The sequence below is a fragment of the Poecilia reticulata genome, chromosome 12 (assembly GCF_904066995.2).
Source record: "Poecilia reticulata chromosome 12, P_reticulata-male-v2, whole genome shotgun sequence".
NCBI classification, from domain to species: domain Eukaryota; kingdom Metazoa; phylum Chordata; class Actinopteri; order Cyprinodontiformes; family Poeciliidae; genus Poecilia; species Poecilia reticulata.
In genome coordinates this window covers 2,107,091-2,131,681 of record NC_088841.1, presented here as the reverse complement: position 1 = coordinate 2,131,681, position 24,591 = coordinate 2,107,091, and the positions used below count along the sequence as shown (strand labels likewise).

Genomic DNA, 24,591 nt, shown 5'->3' with positions numbered 1-24,591 from the left:
CTCTTTGTATATTTCATAATAAATGTGAAATATTTATTTTTAAAAACTGTAACGTAACACTTCTTTTGTATCACATAAGTCACATGATCACCAGTCTGATTTCACACCAGGTGCAAACCACAAAGACAGCAACAGGAAGTGGCAGCAGAATGATACATTTTTATGACTTATCACATGAACAAACTTATTCACATGTGATTTGAATCCCGTCTCTTATGTAATGGAAACATCGCTAATGCGAAATAGAGTTTTTTTTCTTTTTTACATTAGTAGAATATTGACTAAGTTTTGCGCACGTTTGTAATGGAAATGGCTCTACTGACACCAGTTTAGAACTGGAACCAGTCTGGTGGAACCAATGGGTTCATGACAGTAACTCCAGAGTCTTAGTCTACTCAGCATGACAGGAAGTGTACCTGTTGTGAACGAGCTCTGCCATCAGCTTAAGGACAGGAGTGGTGCAGGCCGGGTCGTGGTACCACAGCTCGATGGCCCGCTGCAGGATGGGCATGTACGTTGGGTATCTGCAGAGCTGGTTAAGGACACTTCAGCTAGATCAGTTACAGCGAGGAGAGAGACAGCAGCTGGAGCAAGGGATGGAGGGATGGAAGGGGGAAGGATACATCCAGTCGAATAGCATCATGAAACTTGTCTTGGCGTTGAAGGCAAATGCGATGCCTCGGAGGTCTCGCACCAAACCCACCAAAGTCCTCTAGAAGAGACGGACAGGGAACTGTTCATGTGCTGGGGCAGAACCAGAACAACCAGAGGAAGTGTGTGTGTTCACCTCACCTTGGCTTCCTGCTCGTTGAATGTGTTCGTACTCAGCATCTGAGCCACAGCCTCAAACGCAGCGGTCAGAGGTAACATGAACTGTTCAAACTGGTCCTCGTCCTCACCTGCACACACACCCCACCGTTAAACTCCCACCGGCAGAGACAAGCTAACGGGTTAAAAGTTGACTGTGCGTGTTTGTGTTTACCCAGATCGACCATGAGCAGGCGACCCAGGGCCGTGTAGAAGGTGGTCCGACAGCGCATGTCGCTCAGGTTGGACTGGTTGTTCACGCCCAGGAAGGAGAAATGCTCACTCTGTCGCAGCACAAATATCGACACACACCCCGTGTTAGTGTGTGTGACTGTGATGGTTGGGTATTAAACTCTGGAAGTGTGATCTGGACCCGGTCCAGGGAAATACTCACGGTGTGGTTGTTCAGCATGAACTGGACAGCGCTGAGCTTCACCAGCTTCCTCACGCTGCTGTATGTGAACAAATAGGAAGTCAAGGAGAAACTCACATCCTGATGGGATCCTGACCAGCAGCAGGAAGCTCTTCTCCTTTTAAACAGCACATGTGAAGACCAGGACGACTAACTGAGGCTCGTCATGCTTTAATTTAAACGACTAAAATGAAAGTTTATATCTGTGAGCAGATATAAACAAGTTGACGAGGTTACGCAGAAATCTGGTCAACCAACATTATCAGCTCTGATGGTTGAACAGATTTCTGCAGTAGCTGTGAGGTATATGAAGGTTAACTCTGAAGAGAACACCATTCAGCCTGAACTGGATCCCCTAATTCTGTCCTTCTGCCATCCTGGATGTTCAATGGTTCTGCCAATATTCCCAAGTCAGGATTCTGAAAGACCTGACACCCGGACAGAACTCGGAGACACACACTTCCACACACTCAGTAAGGATATCCTAAGGAGAGGTCGTTCAGCAGCTGGAGTGTTTTGGACGTGATCGGCTCACACTGGCCCCAGTACTTCAAGTTTGTAATGCTGGAAGAAAGAATCAGACAGTCAAATGAACCAGTCGGGACACAAAGTAGTGTAAGGAAAACACTCCTCAGACTGAGGCCACTTACATTTTCCCTATAAAGACGCTGAGTACCATCGTCTCATCGTTCAGCCCCAGAACTTCTGATAATCGTCGATAAAGCTGGAAAACAAACATGTTTCAATGACATACATCAGGTTTCACCTCCTACAGGTGCTGGATGTCTGATGACCACACGATTCTCTCCTGAGGCAACATAAAAAGAAATCAAAGTCCTTATTTTAACACAAACTTGCCACTGTGGAACATCCAAAGAGCCGCTGGTTGCACACCCCTGATCTCTAACCCCTGACCTACAGTCGTCTTCGGCGTGTCTTTGTTTACAGCTTTATGGAATGCAATACCTGCAAAATGTGGCTGAATACTCCTAAATGTACAATCATTTTTAGGATGAACAGCTGTCATTTAGATTGTACAAAAAAGTTGACAAATTAATCAAAAACAAAAACTCACAAACTCACAAATCCGTCTCAGGGTTTCCCATGCTTTACTAGAACCGCCGCCAGGCTAAACGTTGCTTGTTTACGTTTCTGGGAAAATAATAATCGCTTTTTTTTTTTTTTTTTTTTAGCTGGGCTGCAAGCGTCTCTGTTGCTCTTAGCATTTCACTAGCAGAGCAGATTTATTCCTAGAGGATAGATTTATAATAGATAGATTTTTAGTTAATGCATTTAAACCCGACAGCACGTGGACTAATCACACAGCTGCCTCGACCGCTGCCGTTGCTTTACCTCAGCGCGTGCCTCCTTTCACTCAAACTGGACACAGGCTGACGTGTATGGATATTTACATCAGCTTTACATCAGCTTACCCAGAGTTCTTTGGTTGGCCGGAGAGTTTGTGGATAACGAGCAGCGCTAACCTCATCATGCAGGTTTAGCCTGGTGAGGAGCTTTCAGGCTCTCCTCGGAGTCACGCATAACGCTGATTTCAAATTATTTTATTATTATTTTTCCAGTTACACGATGCATTAAAACCATATCAAATGTTTGTTTGTTGTCTACTTTATTTGTCGTCTACTTAGAGTTAATACGTGCGGCCGCGCAAAGATCTGAGAAACTCGTCCCATAAACTCGAACAACCAAAATAGTTTCCATGACGACTAAAAACTCAACAGACACAAAATGAAAGAGCTATTAAAGCCAAATCTCCCATTTGTTGCTCATCTCTGTGCAGTGCAGCGGATTTACTCTTTGTGCAGGGCCGGTCCAAAATAAAACCTCTCAACATTGCCAAAAAAATTCAAGTATAAAACTTAACATTCAAAGGCAAATACAGGTTCCATTACAATAAACAATCCAGAGTTACTGAATGAAAACTTCCTGATATCATGGCGGCTAGCTGATTACTGCTAGTTCTGAGTGGCTGTTTCTGACTGAGTGGAGTAATTATGCAGAGCAGGGAGGAGATCGATTTTTTTTTCAGAGATTATCTGTCTCATGTTAGGACAGCAAAAGTTTTAATACGTATGTAAAATGTATTTTTTTTAGGTTAGATGCTGCAGCTTTAAGCAGAGGTTCGGTGTGAGAGTCACTACCACATGGAGCAGAAGCGGCGCTCCGTCTGTGAAATATTACTACCTGTAGCGCGTAGCAGCGGTTCAACAGCGAGAGCAGAACCAGCGTCTTACATCGCAGCTCGAAGACTTGAATAATTTTGCGGGTTATTTGTTTAGCTTTCTGACCATCATGCTAATCTGGGTGAGTGTTTGTAGCTGTGCGCTGCTTTACCTGCTATCTGATCCTCCATATGTCTTTTTTACTGCAGTGAGCTTCGATGTAGCTAAACTCCGTCAAGTATGGCATTGTTTTTATGTCGTATTAGCTTCGTTGTGTTGATGCATTTTGACGTGCTTCAATTTTCCGCCGCAACACGCAAACTTCCCCATTCACTCAGTGCGTTATAGTTCCACATCGCTTAGGATTTGTTGCTGCGCGTTTGGGCAGTGTGAAGGAAAGAGGAGACCAGCTGCACAGGCAGGATGCGAAATGAGATGCAGGTGATCGGTATCGGCAACAAGAGCCAATGATCGCCGATCACCGATCATGCACTTTTTCACGAAAATCGGCCCGATTATGATCGGTGACCGATCGATCGGCACACATCTAATTTAAATGTTAAACAATTTAAAATCTTTTAATTTATGTATGCCTAAAGAATTGAATCAAATTTAACAGCATTGATAATCTCAATAAACAAATGTTACATTTATGTATCTGTGGTCCGTTTTAAAATATTAGCATTTATGGGGCCCCTGAAGCCCTGGGGGGCCTGATGGAGCCGCTGACTTACTTTGGATTAAACAGAAGTGCAAATTTGTTGTTTTTAGACTAGTTGTGGATTTAAATAGCATTTCACCATTTCACTGGAGATGTTTTCCCATAACATATAATTACACAGTAATACTTTTACATTTCCTGTCAACTTAACATCTTTTAATACAAAAACATGGTGGACCGCCTCAACGCCCCGACCACCGGGCTTAGCAAGTTTTCTGGGGGAAACCCTGTGTGTATTGCTGTAAAAGTCTGCATTCCCACTAAAACTTATCCACCTAAATGCATGTTTTTATGCAATCAGAAAATGAAAAAACTGAAGGCTGTCCACCACAGGGACGTCCCAGTGTGATCTGAAGTATCAGATTCGGCTCCTCAGACATTGTTCAATGACAGCTACTGAAGATCCTTATACTTGTTCTAACATCTGTGCCCAGGTTTTACCAATGAGCTGAGGTTTTTTTTGTTTTGCAAATCAGTAGTATAAGCCCTATAGATTATTTTCTAATTGTAAATAATAAAAGTCAGAGACCCTGTGCTGGGAATACCTGTCTGTCAGTCAGGTGACCTGCTCCTCCTGCAGTGTGCAGCTCTAATACTAGTTATTACATTTTATGATGTTCAAAGCTGAGTTTCTGAGGTGGGACAACCTTTTCAGAAGGTTTTGTTGGATAAAGAGCCAAATTAAAGTCTAACCAAGATGTGCAGGACAGAGCTGGAGACCTCTGGCTCTGCTTTGGGACTTAAAGGGGCAGTATGATATGTTTTCAGGCCACAGTCCCTTTTTGTAGCACAAGCAAGTAACTACGTCGCCTCCAGTTGTTATCAAAATGCTATTTATCAAATATGACTTAAAAGAAATTCTACTTTGTAATTTAAGACTTTGAAATTTGGCCTCTGTCTCTTTAAAAACTCCTGCTCATTCTGAAACTCTTGTGAAGTGGAGTCATCACAACATGGCTCCTCTATTAACCTTTTATCAACCATTTTACCAGCGTTGCTCCTGTAATGAGCTCAGCAGATGGGCAGGTTCACCAGGTGTTTGCTAATTGCTGCTGGCTAGTCTGAAGGAGCCGAGTTGGGGAGTCGAAGCTCTGAAGCTTGGAAACTGCAGCTCTGAAGGGGAGGCGGAGCTAGATCCCCCAAGCGTTTTGCACAGCTGAATGATTGCCATAGAGATTAAAGGATTTTTCAAACATGCATGAAAGAATCAAGGCAACACTCCAGGTATGATTTTGATGAAGGAATAACATCATAACATGATGTAAAGCTCAAAAACACCAATTTTACATAACACTGCCCCTTTAAAGCTTCACTTTCATTCTTTTCTCAGAGAAAACCTTTCCTGGTTGCAGCCTAGCAGATCTCTGGCCACAGATGGACAGCTTACTGCCATGATTTCTTTACAGACACAACTGCTACAAAAACACCACCAACACCACAGTTTCTACTTTCCACCACTTATCTGAGAAGTTCACAATTTGCAGTTTGTGCCTTAAAGAGGGAGAACAAATGTCAGTGTGCATCACGACAGCACAGGCCTCCTGTGATCCAGCCCGCTCCACAGCCGTGTGCGGTGCCTCACCTTTGAGGATTTCTGCACCTGGTCGCCAATGTAGATCTTTCGGAACTGTTCGAAGAAGCTGAGCATGGCCAGCTCTAGCCTCTCGTTGCCTGCCTGAGCCAGCCGGGAGTCCGTCAGGTTCATCAGCTGCAGAACCCTGACATGCAAACCAAACCTGGTCAGAAACTACAGTGTGTTGAAAGCAGAAAGACTGGAACCGAACCGCAGTCAAGTTAGGCCAGTTCTCTGTTTAAATGATTCTCAACAATTCAACAGCGACGCTTCTTACCGGCAGACCAACTCTCCATCCATGGCATCCTGCTCATCCGTACTGGCAAACGACACCCGTCCACCGATCACAGCACCGATTATATAGACCAACCATGTCAACCGACCTGCAGACAGAAGACAAAAGCTGAGACTCTTTTCGTTGACTTTTTGAGGCTGGGTTTGGACGCGTTTGGCTGGCCGTACCCTCCTGCACGGTGACGTCTGCAGCGCTGGAGTTGGTGGACTGCAGCAGCTCCTGGTAGGTCTGAGCCGCCTGGTCAAACAGCTGCACCAGCAGAGCACACGTCTTCTCGTATTCACACCGGCCGATGGTGGACAGCTGGTCCAACTGCTGCTGCACCAGCCCGGCGTCATCCAGAGGGTCCTCTAAGCCGTCTCTGTGGTGGGAACAAGAGGACCGGATGTAGCGGGGACAGATTGCATGCAGCTGCAGCAGGAAGTTCATGGTCAGGAGTACAGCTCCACCATAGCCATAAGGGTTGGAAGGAGAAACCCAGACAACTCTGGTTTTCCTCTTCCATAAAACTAGTCTATTCTGACCTAAAGGTCTCTCTCCCAGAGGGTTACCTAGTTCACAGCGCCATCTGGTGTTGCCTGCAGAAATGCAGGCAACACTAGATGTGAATAGATATGCCATTAGAGTCAGACTGGTGTGTTCAGGAAAAAAAAATGTTTTAAAAGCCACAGTGTTAGAGCAGCGCCCCATACAGTGGCTACAGCCCTCAGTACAGCACTCTCTACTCCCGTCTCTCTGTGTCAGATTAACGTCAAATAATCAAACACTGCTGCTGAAAATGATAAAAGAAAAAAATAACACTGCGGTGGACATTTGGATAAAACCAAGTTAGTACGTAGCCTATTTATTTAAAGAGGAAATTATTCTTCCACCAAAGCACCAGATTATTGTTCACTTTTTCAAATTGCATTTGGAAATAACTTCTTTTAAACCTTCCAGATTATAAAAACTTGGAAAACGGATGCTTGGTTTGAGACGATAAAACATATTTTGGAAATATGCATTTTTACATTTCAAGATTACAAAGTTAATCATAGTGATTCATCACGATCGTTCAAATAAACGACGGTTAGCCTGGCTGGGTTTCAGTTGTCAACTGGACTTCCTGTGTAAAAGCCGATTATTTTCAAGCTCATTCCATCTGCTCATGTTTCTTGTCATTATCGTGAAACCTAGCAACAATCATGTGTTGTCTTTAGGGGAAGATATCTGATAAATGGAGGTTTCTCCATTGTTAAACGTTGCTGGAGGTTGAAACAAGAAACTTTGGGTAGACTCATGACAACCACTGAGCAGAGTGTGATCTGCGGTCCCGACAGCCTCAGCAGAACCTACCTGAGGATGACATGGACTGACTCTAGCCGCGACGTGATGTAGGCCTTGGTCACCTCTGGGGTGTAGGTCTCCAGCAGGTGGGGCTCGGTGGCTTTGACGTAGGGGACAGACGCTGCCAGGCGCTGCCACAGACTCAGCAGGTAGTGGACACTGTTGGGGGCAAACTCCCAGTGCTGCAACCCCACAGAACCCCCACACTAGCTGTTAGAACCCACAACTTCCTGCTATTTTAAACTGCTTGGAGTGGAAGCTGACAGCCTCACCTGCAGGCTGGTGACGGTGAAGTTGGCAATGAGACGGATCACCTCCGGGTAGTTCTCCACTTTGACCAGTTCCCCCAGCTGGTAGTTACTCTTCAGCCTCGCCAACAGGCGGCAGAACTCGTGGTAGTTGTTGGGATCCGGCAGACACTGTTGCACAAAAGAAACGCATCACAAAGCAGCACCTGATTGGACAAACGGGGGAGCGTCCGGGTCAGGTGACTTCCTTACCTGCGGGTTCGCCAATATCCTCTTCACGCCATCCACCAGATGGGAGAGAAACTTTGCTCGCTCTGCATTGTTGAAGAGAGACCGCCTGACAGAGGCGATCTGAACTAAACAGGACAGCACCTGCACAGGAACACAACTGGCTCAAAATACAACAGAAACCTTACTGCTCCGCCTCCAGCCCAGCCACACCAGCTCACACTTACCAGCGGGGACAGGGATGGAGGGAGGGAATGATATAAATTGAAAAACAGCTGCAAGGTGGAGGAATCGAGAAACGCTGCAGGAGAGATCAAATACAAAGTTAATAGAGAACATCCAGGTCTGACCTCTGGTGACTATTAAATAATAAAGCATCTGACTGTTTGGAAATTTTCATTTGCAATCTGGAAACTAAATATAATTTCTTTCCTCAATCAAATTATGTACTACTTTGAAGCTGAGAGTGTCAAAAAATGAAGAAAGGCTATTAATCTTGGATTCAAAGAACTGCAACGTGAACTATTCATGATCCATTTATTAAACCTTCAATTAATTTGAAAAGAAATGCATTATTGGAGCTTTAACTTGGAGATGCCCCTTTTAGGGCTTTCTTCTGAACGACCCTGTGCTCAACACTAAGTTACCTGATCTCCATGATGTTGGAATCTGTACAGTGCAAAGGTCATCTGATGACTCGTCTGTGGAAGTTCCTATAAAGTCAAAGTTGAGGCAATTGTAGCTGAGCTTGAGTAGCTGCATCAGCAGGCCGTGCTGCGACTCATCGTTCAGGTTCAGGTTCTTCCCTGAAGCCTGGAAACGAGACGACAGAAACGCCACCATCACTTCCTGCCTCTGCTGGCTCAGAAGGTTCAAAATCACAGTCAACTTTATTCACCATGTTTCTGCACAGAAATGATGAATTTCACTATGGTTTTCTTTTGCTCTCAATGAAAACATTTTAAATGTAAATATCTAAAGAGGGGAAATAAAAAAATTAAATTATGCTATGTACTTTTCATTTTACAGCACAATCAAGTAACTATGTTACCTACAGTTATTTATCTGTAAATCAAACATGACTATAAAGAAATTTAGCTGCAACTTAACACCTTGAAATTGGGTCACTGTCTCTTTAAGAAGCTCCTGCTCTTTCTGACAACACTGCCTTCATCCTTCATCACGTCATCACAGCAATGTTTCTCCATTATGCCGTTTACAACCATTCTTAGGAGAGTTGCACTGAGAAGTAGTTTGTGTGATGAGCTCAGCAGAAGAGCAGTTCCACCAGGTGTTTGCTAATTGCTGCTGGCTAGTCTGAAGGATCTGAGTGGGGGAGGTGTGTGTTTAGGGACCCAGAATGGTTGCCATGGGAGATTAAAGGATTTCTCAAACATGCATGAAAGAATCAAAGCCACATTCCAGGTATGTTTTTGATTAGAAAACAATATAACACGATGCAAGGCTCAAAAAGGTCGATTTCACATAATACTGCCTGTCCTTTAACTATATAGAAAATTAATCTCACATACTGTGGTTTAAGTACAAGTTTGAAGCAGTTTGTCCACAGCAACAAAATAGAAGGAGGAAGGGACTAAAGACATGGCTGCAGTGCAAAGATAAGATCAGGAGAAGAAGTGAAAATCGTGAAAATGCCCCTGAGCTGGGGACTAACATCTGAGTCCAGGAGGAGGTGCTGTGGATCTGTACAGTGCAATGAAATTGGTGCAATTATTCTGGAAAGACAACAGGAAGAGAAAACAGCAAAACCAGCTAAATAAACTAAGGATTGTTCTGTTATAGTGGAACAACTTTGACCTATTAAAACCTAACAACATGCAGTCTGCACAAGCTGCTTTAGTTAGCTCTTAGAGATGGTAGTTTCTGACTAGAAGATCAGATTTTAACGTTTTCCCCCAATCAACTTCCCGGTGCATCTTTGTTTAAAATAATATTTTTTTCCTAATTGCCCATTTGAGAGAGTTGGACTCGTTCTCTGACCCCATGACCTTCTGTACTGACCTGTTTGAGGAGGTTGCAGGAAAGTGTGAAGATGTCGAAGAGCGAGGAGTCTCTGAACGATGACGCGATCTTCCTATGTTTGGTCAGCGGATGCGTGGTGTCGGCCTGAGGGAGACAGAAACATGAGGGACGACTCGGCTTCCTGATGCTAAGGAACAGCAGGGAGGTGACATCATGTTAATGACATCATGAAAATGACATAATGTTAATGCCAATGGTTCGTTTGCTTTCTGTTTTTATGACTGTATTTTTGGGTTTAATGATGTAAAGCACTTGCTGCTGAAATATACTGTACCAATAAACCAATAAACTTGATTGGTTGATTGATTTAAGACTCAATTTATACCATAATCAGAGAGTCCAGACTAGAGGCAAAACAACTTGTAGATCTTAAATAAGGACCATAATCTGGAAATTCTAAAACTGAATTATGTTGGAGAGATCTGCTGCCACTTATCAGTTTACATCTCAACAGGCTCATCCAGTCACACCAACACACTGCTTCAATCTGAGCAGCTTGAGTTTTGTTCTTAAGAATCGAAGCAAACATTTGCTTTTCTATGTCTCCACCTGGCAGGCAGCACAAATGAAAATCTTTACATTTTCCATCTTTAACACAGCTGGGAATAGCTTAAGCACTAGAGTGTGTCACATGATGAGCCCTCCAATCCAGACTGGAACGCTCTGAAACCGTTAGCGGCTCAGATTCCTCTTCCTTCCACCGTTCCAATCCCATATCTACACCTCGCACTGAAGCACTCACAGGAAAACTTACCTGATTTATCTCGTTCGTCAACTGGGACAGGATGGTGACACCTATGATGCAATGCTCCACGCTGTCCTGGAAACACACAGTTCCAAAGTTTGGGTTTGAACTGAACAGCAGGTCCAGAATAATTCTCAGGTTCAACAGCTTTCATGACCATTTTCAGTTGTTTTTCAGCCTCACATTCCATCTCCAGGTATGTATACAGTAGTTCATTATGAATGAACAGGCTAGATTTAAAGCTCGAGCTGTAAATGCCTTCACCCTCACTCGCACACACGCACGCACGCACACACCAAAAACAGATAAACTTTCAGACTAATTAGAGGCTACAGATATGGATGTATATTAAGAAAATGAGTAAGGGGAGCTTGTTGCTCCAACACCTGAATAAGACGCCGACGTCTCCTCTGATTGGCTGATAGATGATGAGCGTTAGCACCATGACTGAATTTTGAATACTATATATCTCATAACTGTTTACATCTGTTGCTACTATGGTTTTTAATGACTTGTCATGTGAACAAGCTTATTCACGCATGATTTTAATTTCATTTCTTACTTAATGGAAACATAGCAATTGCAAAATTGTGCTTTCTTGACATTAGCAGAATACTGACAAAGATTTGCACACATTTGTAAAAGAAGAGACACACAGAGAGAAAACAGAGATAAGGAGAGAGATGTACACAGAGATTACAGAAGCACAGAAACACCATCATTTTCTAGACTTTTCCAGCCCACACAGGAACTCAAAGCTTCTGAATGCATCTGAAAGTAAACCACATTCTCTGAACTCAGAACTCTGACAAGAAACCATTTCACATGACTTGAGATTCTCACCTGCAGGAATCGCGTAACATCAGCGATGACATTTCTAAAGACGTAGTCGTCTTTCTGACAGTCGAACCAGCCCAGTTTGGTGATCCGGGCATACAGCTGGATCAGAGCCTGGGTCACAAATGCTGCTAACTTCGGCCGTGTTGCCAGGTAATTCAACACATAGTTCCCTGAGTGTTACATAAAACAACGTCCCTGTGAAGACTGCTTTGATATGTCAAGAGTACTAAGGAGTGTTTTATTTCATGTTGGAAAAAAAGATTGCTGCCAGAGGAACAAATACACTTACGAATGTCGATGCGTTGCTCAAGGGGTAAAGGGTTACTGGTCCGAGACACCAGTTTAGATAAACAAGTGGCGGCGAGCAACTGAGAATAAGAAGACTGGGAAGAGAGCAGAGATATAAATGTTAGCCAGCTTGTAGGTTAAATTAAAAATACGATGCATGAACTAGGACCCCCTCCCTGGGCTGCCATCTTACTGTGGCGGAGGGGTTTGAGTGTCGCAAAGACCCTAGGAGGTATCCTGTCCTGGGCTTCATGCCACCAGTAGGGTCACCCAAGGCAGACAGATCCTAGGTGAGGACCTAGGGAAAGTGCTGCCCAAAGACCCCTTGTGATGAGGAAAATCAACAAAAACAATGTTCCCTGGGGTCACCGGGGCATGTTGGTGAGCGCCTGGGCTTCAACCCATGGAGCCCGAAGTACTGACATGGGTCCCCCTTCCCATGGGCTCACCACCTGTGTGAGGGTTGGGGCTCTAGGGACATGGAATATCACATGGCTCTGGAACCAGTATCCTTGAGAGGGGCTGGACACTCTTTCACTCTGGAGTTCTCCTGGTAAGAGACGTCCAGCAGGAGGGGGTCTGTTCGGTGCCTCTACTTGTTACCCCCATCTTGGTGCCTGTAGGTTATGGTTCACTGGATAGCCTCCCTCTGCCTAAGAGTGGGAGGACAAGGTCTGACTGTTGTTCATACTTAGGCACTTAGATTACCCACCCCTGGACCTGCTGGTGGACAGTGGAGGTGAAGGATGCCATCAGACTGAAGAAGGAGTCCTTCTGGACCTCTTTGGCCTCTGGGCCCCAAAAGAAGCTGAGGGGTTCCAGCAGACCCAGCAACATGCAGCTCAGGTAACATGGAGTCGTTGGCTAGAGGATGTATTAGACCTACAAGCATCAGTTCATACCTATTGATGTACAGAACTACCTATTAATATTGTAAGTTTCCACTAGTCAATTGGTTTTTCCCCCTGTGAACAGGCCACCAAAACTGGCTCCAGCCCAGGGGCCCAGGTCCTTGTAATTATGGCTTTGTCACTGACATGATCAGGGCTGTACCGCCGCCTGCTGACCACACTCACTGTATCTCATTATTTTTCATAAAGACATAAAAAGCCTGTAGAGTATTTTCTTTGAGGTCACACTGCAGCACGTTTGATCAGAGAAACAATGATTAGTGATGAATGAAGCGAGTCCCCCTGCAGACACTTACACTGCCTCTCTCCAGCAGCAGCTGACATTTACTGAGACAGTCGGGGCTGTTGGTGAACTCCACCAGAGCTTTCTCTGCCTGGTGTCGCACGGCTGTGTCGGTGGTCTCATACAGCTGTTTACACAGGATCTCCAGCTGGGCAAGGCCCTGCACAAACACAAAACACAGTAATCACAAACAGATCCCACTGACAGTTAACTTTCAAGCAAGTCAACATTCCCTTTTTCACTGAAGACAGCTTAAATCTGGGACCGTTTGGTCTCCGGTTGTAGCTGACAGATGAAAACATGGACGTCTCTTTTCCACCTGTTGTGAGGAAGAGACGGCCTCCTGTACATTAATGATATCAGATTCCTGTAAGGTGCTGAGTCATGCCTGGTGACACAGAAATGCCAGTCACTGATAAATTCAAAATGGTGGAGCAGTCAGGTTATACAGCAGCAGCAGAGGCAGCGGAGCTGCTGCTGGCTACAGCAGGACTGCGGTGCAGCAGGCCTCGGTCAGCAGGTGTATGCAGGAGTTGCATCATGCATGCTCACTCTGTAGTCCTCAGATAAGAGCTGTGCACAGAACCCTGCCTGCACACGTGCCATCTGCTGCACGAGATGAACACCAACAAACTTAATTACTGCCGATAAACCTCCCCATAAATTACTATTAAGAGGGCAGCAGCGGTTGGCTGGCTATGAGTGACAGAACAAGACGTTCAGTTCAGTCTGAGCCTTTGATAAGGAAACCCTCCAACATAATCATGGTAAAAGAGATTATCAGTAGAAGTGGGGCTTTTTTTGTTTGTTTGTTTTTTCCAAAAATATTTAATCATTAAGGTTGAACTCAGCTCCTCACAAGTCTGCCTGAAAAATCAAACCTCCAGCTGCAGCTGATCCATAACACTGCTGCTGGACTTCTGACTAAAACCAGGAAGATAAAGAACATCACCAGTTCTACAGTCCTTTACTGAGAGACTAGACTCTAAAATACTGTTGTTAATACATCCAGAAAACTGCAAAGATAAACCAAGAGCCTTCAAATCAAGACTAATTTCCATTTGTCTAGCGCTGCCTGTGATGAGGCCTAAATTTGTCACGATTACAAATTATGCTGGACGATAATTTATCCAGAAGTTATCACGACAATAATTTTCAAGTAATATAATAATCATTGCATAATAATTAACACATTCTCACAGAGCTTGAGAGTGAAGTGAGACTGATCTGAGCACATATATCTTTGTGAAAAAAGAATTGAGTGCCATTTATATTTACATCTCACAGAAGTTAGCTCAGCAGGTGATCTAACACGCACCTGGCTCTTAGTCTGGGCCCGCAACTTGATAATGTTTATGTAAATGAGCCACACCACCAGCAAATCATAGATGGTCTTAATTCAATCACCATATTTCTTGCAACACCCCCATCCCCCCAAAAAAACAATGACAACCAGCAAATCAAAATACTACATCAAGCTGTAGACATTACTAAAGCAAAATGTAACTTACTTTAAGACCCACTGACCATTATGATCTAACGGGAAGGCAACATTTTAAATTTATTTAAATTATACTTCTTTTGTTTGCCTTTTTACAGAAACGTTTAAGAGTTGGCAAGAATGCCTTCCAACAACACACATTTCATATTTACTGTCAACTTTTAACCTTTTTTTAAACACAAAAACGGGCCGCTGATGGACCGCCTTACCAGCAGGCTTAGCTAGTTTTCTGAGGGAAACCCTGTGAAATTGAGTATTTTTATTGGTATTGGTACTATTGATGCTTTGGTATTGTAACAACCCTAATACAGATATTTGAACATATTTATAAAGACAATTAGATACATTTTAAGGGGCTGCACAGTGGCGCAGTTGGTAGAGCTGTTGCCTTGCAGCAAGAAAGTTCTGAGTTCGATTCCCAGTCTTTCTGCATGGAGTTTGCATGTTTTCCCTGAGCATGCGTGGGTTTTCTCCAGGTACTCCGGTTTTCCTCCCACAGTCCAAAAACATGACTGTTAGGTTGATTGGTCTGTCTAGACCAGTGTTTCTCAACCTTTTTCGGCCCAGCGCCCCCCTAGCCTTTATCCAGGTCCCTCACTGCCCCCCACCAAAGAATTTGCAGGCTACTTTGCACTGACCATTATTTGATCATTAATATTACTATCACTATTGTAGATGTTTTGATTTTTATGTTTGTTTCTGTATTTATCATCAAGATAATTTCCCAGAGAACACAAAAGTCATGGGAATAGAAATTATTTTCACAGGCGTCTACAAAAAATGCAATGAACATTCAAGTTAAAATTGGTAGGCCTAACAGCAGCCAATCAGAGTGGAAACAATATTCTTGTTCATTGACATTTTCTAGTTGTTAAATATTCCACAAAATGACCAGATAAAAGATGTTCAACATGCCAGTTTAAACTTTGAACTATTTGCCAAACGACTGAGCTCTGCAGCATTAAAACATGGATAGAACTGTAACTACATTAATCATAACTCTTCTTCTTCTCTTCAGTGTTTGTCGGTTTCTGGTGGTGCAGCTCTGTGCTGCCTTCAGGAGAATGGGACATCAGAGTATCATCCATAAAACTTCACCCACATGGCATTTATTGTGTAAACCAGAGCTTTCAGTGGAAAAACAAAATTCCAGATCCTTTTATTCCCATACAAATATGAGACAGAAACATGGATTATATCTTTATATAAACTATTGATTTATAGATTAATAGTTTTACTGGACAGAAATTACAAAGAACAAATCTGGTTCTTAATCAAATCCTAATGAGTCAAATTGAAAGTGTCATGGAGTCATCAGCCTCATGACATTAACACTGACATGAAAAATAATATTGAAGAAATAAATATATCAAATCTAATTAAAAATATAAATAAGTGATCAGTTCTTTACTGTTATAGTCCGTAAGATATATTTATTCTCAGTATTAGATATGGTCTCAAAAAACCCATGACATTTCTACAATATTATTTTACCTTTTGTCTGGAAATAGTGTCCGTTTGATTCTTGCCATACAGTCTCTGTTTCTTTATTTAAATGGGTTCATTTTTCAGAGGGATACACACTGAGGGTATCGTGATTTTAGCTACCAGTAGCACTAGCGGAGCTGCGCCAAGAAGCTAACAGAAGCTAACAAACACTGAATAGAAGAAGAGCTGCTATCGATACAGTTGCAGCCAAGCATGGTTTAATGTTACACAATACAGTTTTACCAAGTTGCTTAAAGTCTAAACTGTGATTGTTGTGCATTTAAGAAGTAAAGTTTACCTTCGACCAAACGCCCCCAAAGGCATCCCAGCGCGCCCCTTTTGTAAAAATGTTTGCCAGCGCCCCCTGCCATCCTCTGAACGCCCCCTGGGGGGCGGTACCGCCCATGTTGAGAACCGCTAGTCTAAATTGTCCCTAGGTGTGAGTGTGTGTGTGTGTGTGTGTGTGTGTGTGTGTGTGTGTGTGTGTGTGTCCTGTGTGTCTCTGTGTTGCCCTGCGACAGACTGGTGACCTGTCCACGGTGACCCCGCCTCTCGCCCGGAACGTTAGCTGGAGATGGGCACCAGCAACCCTCCTGACCCCACTGAGGGACAAGGGTGTAAAGAAAATGGATGGATGGATGAAATGGATAAATTTTTATCCTTAGGCAAAAGAAAAACTCAGGGTCTCTCCAAGAAAACTTGCCAAGTCCGGTGGTTGGGCGCTTGGGCAGTCATTCATCCAGCGGTCCGTCGTGTTTTTGAGTTAAAAGATGTTTAAATGACAGGAAACTTGAAAATATCACTTGATAATTATGTTATTGGAAGATTAATACCAAAATTTTATAAATGGTGGGGGGAGGGGGGACAAGTAAAGCCTGGTGGCCCGCCAGGCTTAAAATATACTGGGGAAAACCAGCTTCTTGATGGGTGGAAATCAGAAACCTAGTCAATATCTGAACCAAAACACAAGGTCAGAGATGTCCGGATGAAAAATCTGTGATTTGAGGATTTCTTTCCTTCTCTTGAAACACGTTGGTATGCTCTGTAGCAGCTTTGAATGTGGAAGCAGAAGAATGGAGCCGCTCTAAGGAACACACTGAGCCCCGCAGCTGTTGCTTCCATCCAGCTCATATTTGGACATTGTTCATGTCCTGATGTACTCCTCATAAGTCAGCATGAGCCAGCCAACAGATGGAGATGGCTTTCCAGATCTAAATCCAACCATTTCGGTTCTCATTTAACTTGCTATAGGCTTACAACAGACATGTTTTAAACTATGAGTGAATTTCTCATGCAGCCGATTAGGAACTGATTCAATGTTGTGATCAACCATTTCTCTGGGACTGATGTTTTGATGTAGCTGTGTTGAGGTGAACTAAACTTAAACAATATTTTACATGGTGCAGAGAATTATACAAATTTTACACATCTTCAGCTAGTTTTTTGGAGTTTGAAGAGAAATCAGAACACAGTCATAAATGTAAACAATTTATTGAAGCATCAATGTTTTTTAATTATCCACCAGCAAAGCCCTTAAGCCTAACGAATTGAAGCAGTCAGTTTTAGAGGGTGTCTAGCAACTAGGGCTGTAACAATTCCTCGAATTAGTTGAGTACCACGACTTTTAAAATTCCTTGAGGCAAATTATCTGCTTCTGAGCTTCATTAAGTTATGTTCTATTATTTAGCGCAATAGGTGATTATTTGCGTTGCGCAGAGCTCTCACTTCTGCCTACGAGTTGTTGACAAATGCTACATGTAAACAGAATAAATTCCAATTTTCATTGTTTTCGGGGGACCAATAAGCATCCTTAAAATGACTGGCGCGATGCATGGAGTACAGCAGCCTCTCTCTTAACAGAGCTGCTGCCTGGTTCAGAACGAACAGTGGGCAAGAGTGCGGAGGGTGTATTTATACAGGTGAGTGGATAGACTGGATTGATCCATGCAAAGAAGAAGTAGTGGAGCTGGGTCTACATCTTCTGAAGACGATCCATCTCCCCTAGCTTCCACCTGAGCAGCATGTCTGATGACTTTACGCATACTGTTCCCTAACAACAATCTGTTTCTACAACATCTAGGGCTGCAACTAAACATTATTCTACAAATACATTTATTTTATCAATTGTTTTGATGATTTTGAGGCTTTACTGGTTTACCCCCACCAGGTTAAGTGTGGCTAGATTACTTATTTCACATAGTTTGTTTTTTTATTATTTTTATTCACCTGTAACAGTGATAGCAAAGATGAGTTTACAGTTGATGCACTGGGTGTAAGGTGCTGTCTCAAGAGTCTGGTCTTGCTGTGTTTCATCCTCACTACATGCAGGAAACTACCGCAGCAGCCCTCTCCTGTCTGCCATTAGCTGGCCAGTAAAGAAACATTTAGCTGGATGCTTCAGAAAGGCCAGATTTGTTTGATTAACTGGTTTCCAGCTTGTCCAATTTAATGGACTTCCAACTTTGTATTCGAGGGTCTAAAACAATAAGAAGCAGGTTTATGTCTCAAGAGCTGTAGATCAGTGTATCTTGTCTTAAAATAGCATGTTTTCAATGTCAAACCTGCTTGGATGCAAACCAATTAGAATATGGTTAGAAATATAGTTTTCCCCAAGTCAGGGTTTTCCTTTAACAGCTAAGTTCTAATCTAATTATTATAACCTAATTATGCTAAAATCCTTACCGTGATTTCACAGCATAAGCAGTTGCAGTCCAGGGCTGGACCATTGGCTGAAAACAATTTTTGAACGTTTCATATTTCACTGTTGATTCTGATCATTTCAACTGGAGCAGTAGTTCCTGAGAGCAAGCCTGCCTCCGTTTCCCACCAGCTGAAAACACCACTTAAACTGCTAGTAAAAACTGAGGTCCTACCTTGTTAAAAACTAAGCTTATCATTTTCATAATAAGCTGATATAATGAGCTGAACCAGCTCGTCAGATCTGTTGGAGAGATTTTTTTGAAAATAATTTACATAATAAAGCAAACTAACTCAAATACTGAAAAGAAAAACCCATGGTAACCACATTTTTGTGTTTCTATAAACACAAAAAAAGTTGTACACTCATAAACGTTTGAGCAGCATTAAACAATTCCATCCAACTTTCACCAATAGAAATATTTCAGATTTTCAACTGAAATGGAAATGTCAAATTTCAAGATATCTTCACTGCTGCTTCCAGTGTTTCTTTCTAGTGTGTCAATAAAGTTTTTAGCAGCTTATTTTAAGATGTAGATCCTGTAGATGACAGGAAGTCATCTACAGGATCAGTGATATTTACAGTTTCACCCTTCACTGCCCCCATTACCAACTATTAGAGCAGTTTGTTTTGGAGAATGACAGCATAACCGTTATTACACTAATAATAATAGATATCCTAGATAACAATCAGTGCAGCAGGGTTTTCACTTAATGAACATGACAAAAAAAAGAAGAAAAAACAGCATTAATTGTGACCTGAGCTGATGATGGGGAAACGATCCAGTTTTAAAATATTGCAAGCTGCCTGATTTGTACATTTCAAGTGTGAATCATATAACTTTAAATTAGGCCTGAAACAACTAATTAATAAGATTAATTGTGATGAATTGATTGTTCAAATAATGGTCACCTAAATTAGTAATTTAATCATTAACAAGAGTAGGGGCCATTTTTTTTGTTTTAATTCGTTTAAGCACCTTTTGTTATCCAGATATCAATCTGTTAATCCCAAGAAAAATCCACCAGGTCAACTGTTCACTGTATTGATGTTCAGTCTTTTTTTTAGCTGCACATACATCCTTTGCTGCAAATGATGAAGTGTAAACTAAAGGAATGCTGTTGTTGCATTTTAGCCAATATAACATGATTATTTTCTTATTAAACGTAAGAAAGTTGGATCTCTTAATGCATTATTAATCTGCAGAAAGTGTCCATTTTCTTATCTGATTAATCTTCAGATTAACCGATAGATTAATCAATTACTAAAATAGTCGTTACTAGCAGCCATGCTATAATAATAGCCTAATGACATTTTTGCAGCTTCTTGAATCTAGTGAGGATTGTGTCTCCTTGCTTCACATCGTTTTCAATACTTTGAAATTAAAGTTTTTTTTTCCGTCCTCTGCAGTTTCTGAGACACAACCCAGCCGGAAAGGTTCTAATGAAATTCTGTCTTTTGATTCCTCACCCATTACCTGCTGCTTGGCAACGTGAACTGGGTCTAAACCCAATAACACCAGGTTTCATCAAAAGCAGAAGAACATCATATTTTTCAGATAACTGATTAATTTCATAACAACCCTTCATAACATTCTCTCCCTTTCTTGCCCTACTTTAGAGGCAAAAGTTTTTCTATCGAGGCTCAAATGTCACTGAATGTAAAGAAGTGCAACACAGTGCAGGTTTGGTCAGTGTGGTAATGACACTGTGTGCAGATTCAGACAACCTACTGATGCACCTACACATGAGGTTATGCAGCAGAGCACAGCAGGGCAGGTAGGCGCTACTCCATGGAGGTACCTGCTGTGATTTCACAGCACAAGCAGGTACCATCATTACTGCACATGCTGCTCACCCAGGTTTTGTACCTGAGAGAAGTTACACACCTTCTTTAAGTCCAAATACAATTCTGCCACATGTTTGTGCATCTAAGGCTTTTATTTGTGTTGTTACCAAACAAACATGGCGGCAAACAGCTGTGCTACAGAAATATTAGCTGCACAAACATATCATAATTATTTCATATCAATTACATTTAGTTTTGTTAAAGAGTGTGAGTATATATGGGGTGTAAACTTTATTAAACTCTTAAAAAATTAGAGGGGAAAATTTTTTGTGTGCCTACTCCTGCAAATACATTGATTATAAAAGTTATAATGTAATTTATGCTTCATAAAAATTTGAAAATAACTTTTCACCATTCTGAAATTCACATAACAAGTACAACAAGCTTGTTAATTGGCCTCCTGTCTGGTTTTTGCAACTGACATTATTTCCAAACAGGCAAATTTGTAATCAAATATAAACAACAGTAGCTTTCTTTTTGCTGGTTGGAGGGGAGTGCATAGCAACAGTGGGGGTATGTACTGGTCAGTCAGATGCTAAAAACCTTGCAAACAGTTAGTTGTTAAACTAAAGTGAGTTTGAGACTGGGGCATTTTAAAACTCCCTTATAGCTCAAAATTTGTCCACTGAGGGTCCTTCTTCAGTTGTTAAGTGATGTAGGTTCATTAATAAATTCAATATCATGTTTTTAATTTTTGTTGTGAAATACACTATTTTACACACAAGATCAAACATCAAATGACCAAAAATTATAAATAGTCATAAAATCAAACATTAATTATCTGCGTGGTGTTTTAAGCCACTTTCGAGCAAAAAGTAGTGTTTATACGCAGAATTCCTGCTTCGTCATTTAGGACAGTTTATATCAAAGCTTACTCAGGTTGATGTGTGCTGCAGATTCCTGCATCCCATAAACATACAGGGTGAATGAAGCTCGCTGGGATGCAGCTCGCCTCCCGTGGGAGTTCACACACACATTCAAATGAAACGTGAAGCATTGATGTGTGTATTTTTTCGTATTTAATGTCCGGTAGGTTATCCACAACACTCTCACACTAAGCGGAAACATCACGCTGCTCTGAAAATCCCACACACAAGGTTACATCTTTCTCACGACAGTCAGTCGGCGAATCGGAAAGTTGAGCACTGTCCCGTCTGAGATTCCCTACAATGTGTCCGGACCTGAACACGAAGCAACAGAGCGGGCTACACATCACAACACAGCACCGCTAAGCTCCCTCCGGTAACAGCACACAGGGGAAAACCTCCCCGGTGCCTTGACAACAACTTTCCCCCTTCCTTCACTCCGTGAATATGAAGTCATTTTCACTGACAAACACTTCAACACACTCGGTTATGTTTTCAAAGAGCTCGGGCGGGAGAAGTTGACGTCTGGCTGCAGCTAGTGTTAGCTTAGCATGCATCAGCGTCCGGATAGCTAACAACAGAGACGAAAATAACGTTTTATCCCAACGGCAAAGTGTCCGGCGTCACACCCGTCCGTTGCTCCCGACAGGAAAAATGTTTCTAATGTGGATCATATTGGCGCCAACTCACACTTAACCCCTGCATGTTAGCCTGAAAGCTAGTGGTACACAGTCAGCCATTTGTGTTTTACTCTTTATTTCCCCAAAACACGCAAGTAATGCTCGCTATCATGCCCCTTGTGGTAAACCACCAGCTAAAACAGACACTGGGAACCCCACAGACTGTAACTACATGCCACCACAGTGTCTGTTTTCGTTCCGTCCAGCAGCTAACACAAGCTAACGCAATGACAGCAGGCCACGAGTCAACACAGGCTGCCTCATCCTTTCTTTTACTGCCCACAGTCCCGCGTTCCGACGCCCACCGCATTCCCTGGCGCTGCACACCGGCTCCGTACCTGCACCACCGCATCTGGATCAAGATCCAGCCTCATCTTCCCGCTCTAGAACAAACTGTCGGTAACAAAAACATGAAACCTCTACTTACCTGCACATGATCCGCCATTTTTCTCCATTTCATGCACCTCTCACTCCTCCGCTTATGGGTATGTAAGGAGACAACAGCGCCCCTGCTGGTGGCGGCTCGAAATTCAGTTGTTCGCATCACAAAGTAAGCTCAATAAAACAGCCATAATGTAAAAGAGTTGAAGAAATCTCAATAACAAGAAAACCCACCAATATGCTACGAAACCAACACAACATAACAATAAAGCAGTACATCTTGTCAAAATATGACCAATATAAGACTAACTTAATACAGCTACAACAAAGACGACAACACAATACCAACAAATGAAACATTAACAATGTAACACAATTAAGTTGGCAGAGGTTTAAATTTAAAATTGATTTACTCAACCATGCTCCACAATACAATTAATTATTTATTTATTTTATTATTTAAGTTAGTTAAAGGTTTTATGTTTTGTAGTTATTTTATTTTGTATTTTTAGACATTTTAGCTGATAGTCATAAATATCCACATGACCGTACAGACACTTAGGTGGTTCATCTTTGTCTACCTCGTCCTGTCCATAGCAATCTCCTTTGTGACAGCAACATTCTGCATGTCCTCCTTTACATGAATAAAACTTTTCTGTAGACTCCATGTTTTACTCCTCTCTGTAGCTCCACTAACAGTTTGCTGTCCTTTCCCCACCTAAAAATCTCTGGACATGTTTTCTCCAAACTGCTCAACTTGAGTTGTACCGCTGATAAACTGCTTTCTAAACCTGTTCATTTTGTTCATTCCAATTCAATTTACGTTTGACCTATCTTTCTTCCACCCTGGTACTTGTCTCTGTTCACTTCTCTCTTCCTTCAGTCTTTTTAATGTCTCTTGTGCTCTGTCTTTTGTGATGTAGACCACAGGTTCCTGTTTCCTTGTCATTTACACACATCATTGGTCTTGCTTCCACAGACTTTCATTCCTCCTCTCTCCAGAACATGCAGTCCCTCTTAAAAGTACTCACCCCTTTGGTTGTTTCATCCTTTTTATTGCTCTTATAAATCAGTCATGATTAACAATTTATTTATTTTTTTATTTATTTTTTACAAAAAATCCATTTGACGTCAAAGTAAAATCTGATTTCTACAAAATAATGCCAAATAAAAATATGTAACATAGAATAAGTAAAACTGCATAAATATTCATCCCTGTCCAGACAAATTCTATTTTGGGTTGAGGTCTGGGCTTTGACTGGGCCACTCCTGTCAAAGCCCAGTAGAATATACACCACCTGTCTCTGTGTAGCTTCAGCTGGATGCTTCAAGTCATTGTCTTGCTGGAAACAAAATACTTCTCTGAAGTTGTCGTTCTCCTGCAGATATAATTAAATTTTCTTTTTTTTTTTTACATTTCAGCAATAAGAGAATTTAAAGTGCTTTGCACTGTTTCATGGTAACAATCAATAATGAAACAATAATGAAACAAATAAATATATTTTGTCAAATGCATTCATCAAACTCATCAAGAGTAACCATAAACAAATTACATCAAATATATTGATAAAGTTTTGCAGTTTTCCTGAGGTTTGTTCCAGATTTGTGAAGCTATTTATTTTATTTATGTAAAGCACTTTGAAATGTCTTGCTGTTGAAATGTGCGATACAAATAACATTTGTTTGTTTGTTTGTTTGATTGATTGATTGAAGCTGAATGCTGCTTCTCCATGTTTGGTTCTGATTCTGGAGACCAGAACCACTTCTTTTTTTTCTCTTTTTTTTACAGATTATGTGCCTCATATTATATACTGTAAGAACATGGTGAGTTTTAACAAATATGCAAAAGAAAGAATTTTTTAAATAAAGGTTACATACTTGGTTTTGGTCTTTTGTTACCATCTTATTTTTTTCTTGGTTTGTGTTGCCGTGATACAATAAGTTTGTGCCTTTCCTCGTTCTTCAAAACTGAGCAACAAATGTTCAGCAAAGACATCAGGGCCTCTGCTGTGATTGCAGAAGTTTTGACTACTACAGTGCTGGTGTTGAAGAGGGGACAGCTCTGCTCAGTGCTGGCCTAGCCTAGCTGTTTTGTCAAAGTGCAGTCGGTTCCCATTACGGCTCTTCCATCCTGTTAAACGTCTCAACAGACCTAAAGAATGTGATTTACTTTTCAGCCTTGCCCCAAGACAGTTGCACAGAGTGGACTGTTTGTCATGGTGCCAGGTT

The 24,591-nt window shown here is 42.0% G+C and overlaps 1 protein-coding gene across 2 annotated transcripts in view; it reads right to left on the bottom strand.

The window, feature by feature from the left end:
- The window catches only part of xpo7 (exportin 7), a 28,766-nt gene extending 6,235 nt beyond the window's left edge, over positions 1 to 22,531 (bottom strand). The window contains exons 1-21 of one of the 2 annotated variants that reach the window (XM_017308013.2): positions 22,409 to 22,531; positions 12,914 to 13,060; positions 11,708 to 11,801; positions 11,422 to 11,588; positions 10,588 to 10,653; positions 9,813 to 9,917; positions 8,438 to 8,603; positions 8,018 to 8,091; positions 7,815 to 7,934; positions 7,587 to 7,733; positions 7,324 to 7,496; positions 6,156 to 6,349; positions 5,971 to 6,076; positions 5,703 to 5,838; positions 1,870 to 1,943; positions 1,703 to 1,783; positions 1,202 to 1,265; positions 983 to 1,091; positions 793 to 899; positions 624 to 712; positions 417 to 524 (exon numbers count right to left, since the gene is read on the bottom strand). In XM_017308013.2, coding sequence (XP_017163502.2) covers positions 417 to 524; positions 624 to 712; positions 793 to 899; positions 983 to 1,091; positions 1,202 to 1,265; positions 1,703 to 1,783; positions 1,870 to 1,943; positions 5,703 to 5,838; positions 5,971 to 6,076; positions 6,156 to 6,349; positions 7,324 to 7,496; positions 7,587 to 7,733; positions 7,815 to 7,934; positions 8,018 to 8,091; positions 8,438 to 8,603; positions 9,813 to 9,917; positions 10,588 to 10,653; positions 11,422 to 11,588; positions 11,708 to 11,801; positions 12,914 to 13,060; positions 22,409 to 22,525 — 2,444 coding nt within the window. In that variant the 5' untranslated portion in view covers positions 22,526 to 22,531. The other variant, XM_008423131.3, reaches the window with a different exon arrangement.
- Between the last annotated feature and the right edge of the window lie 2,060 nt (positions 22,532 to 24,591).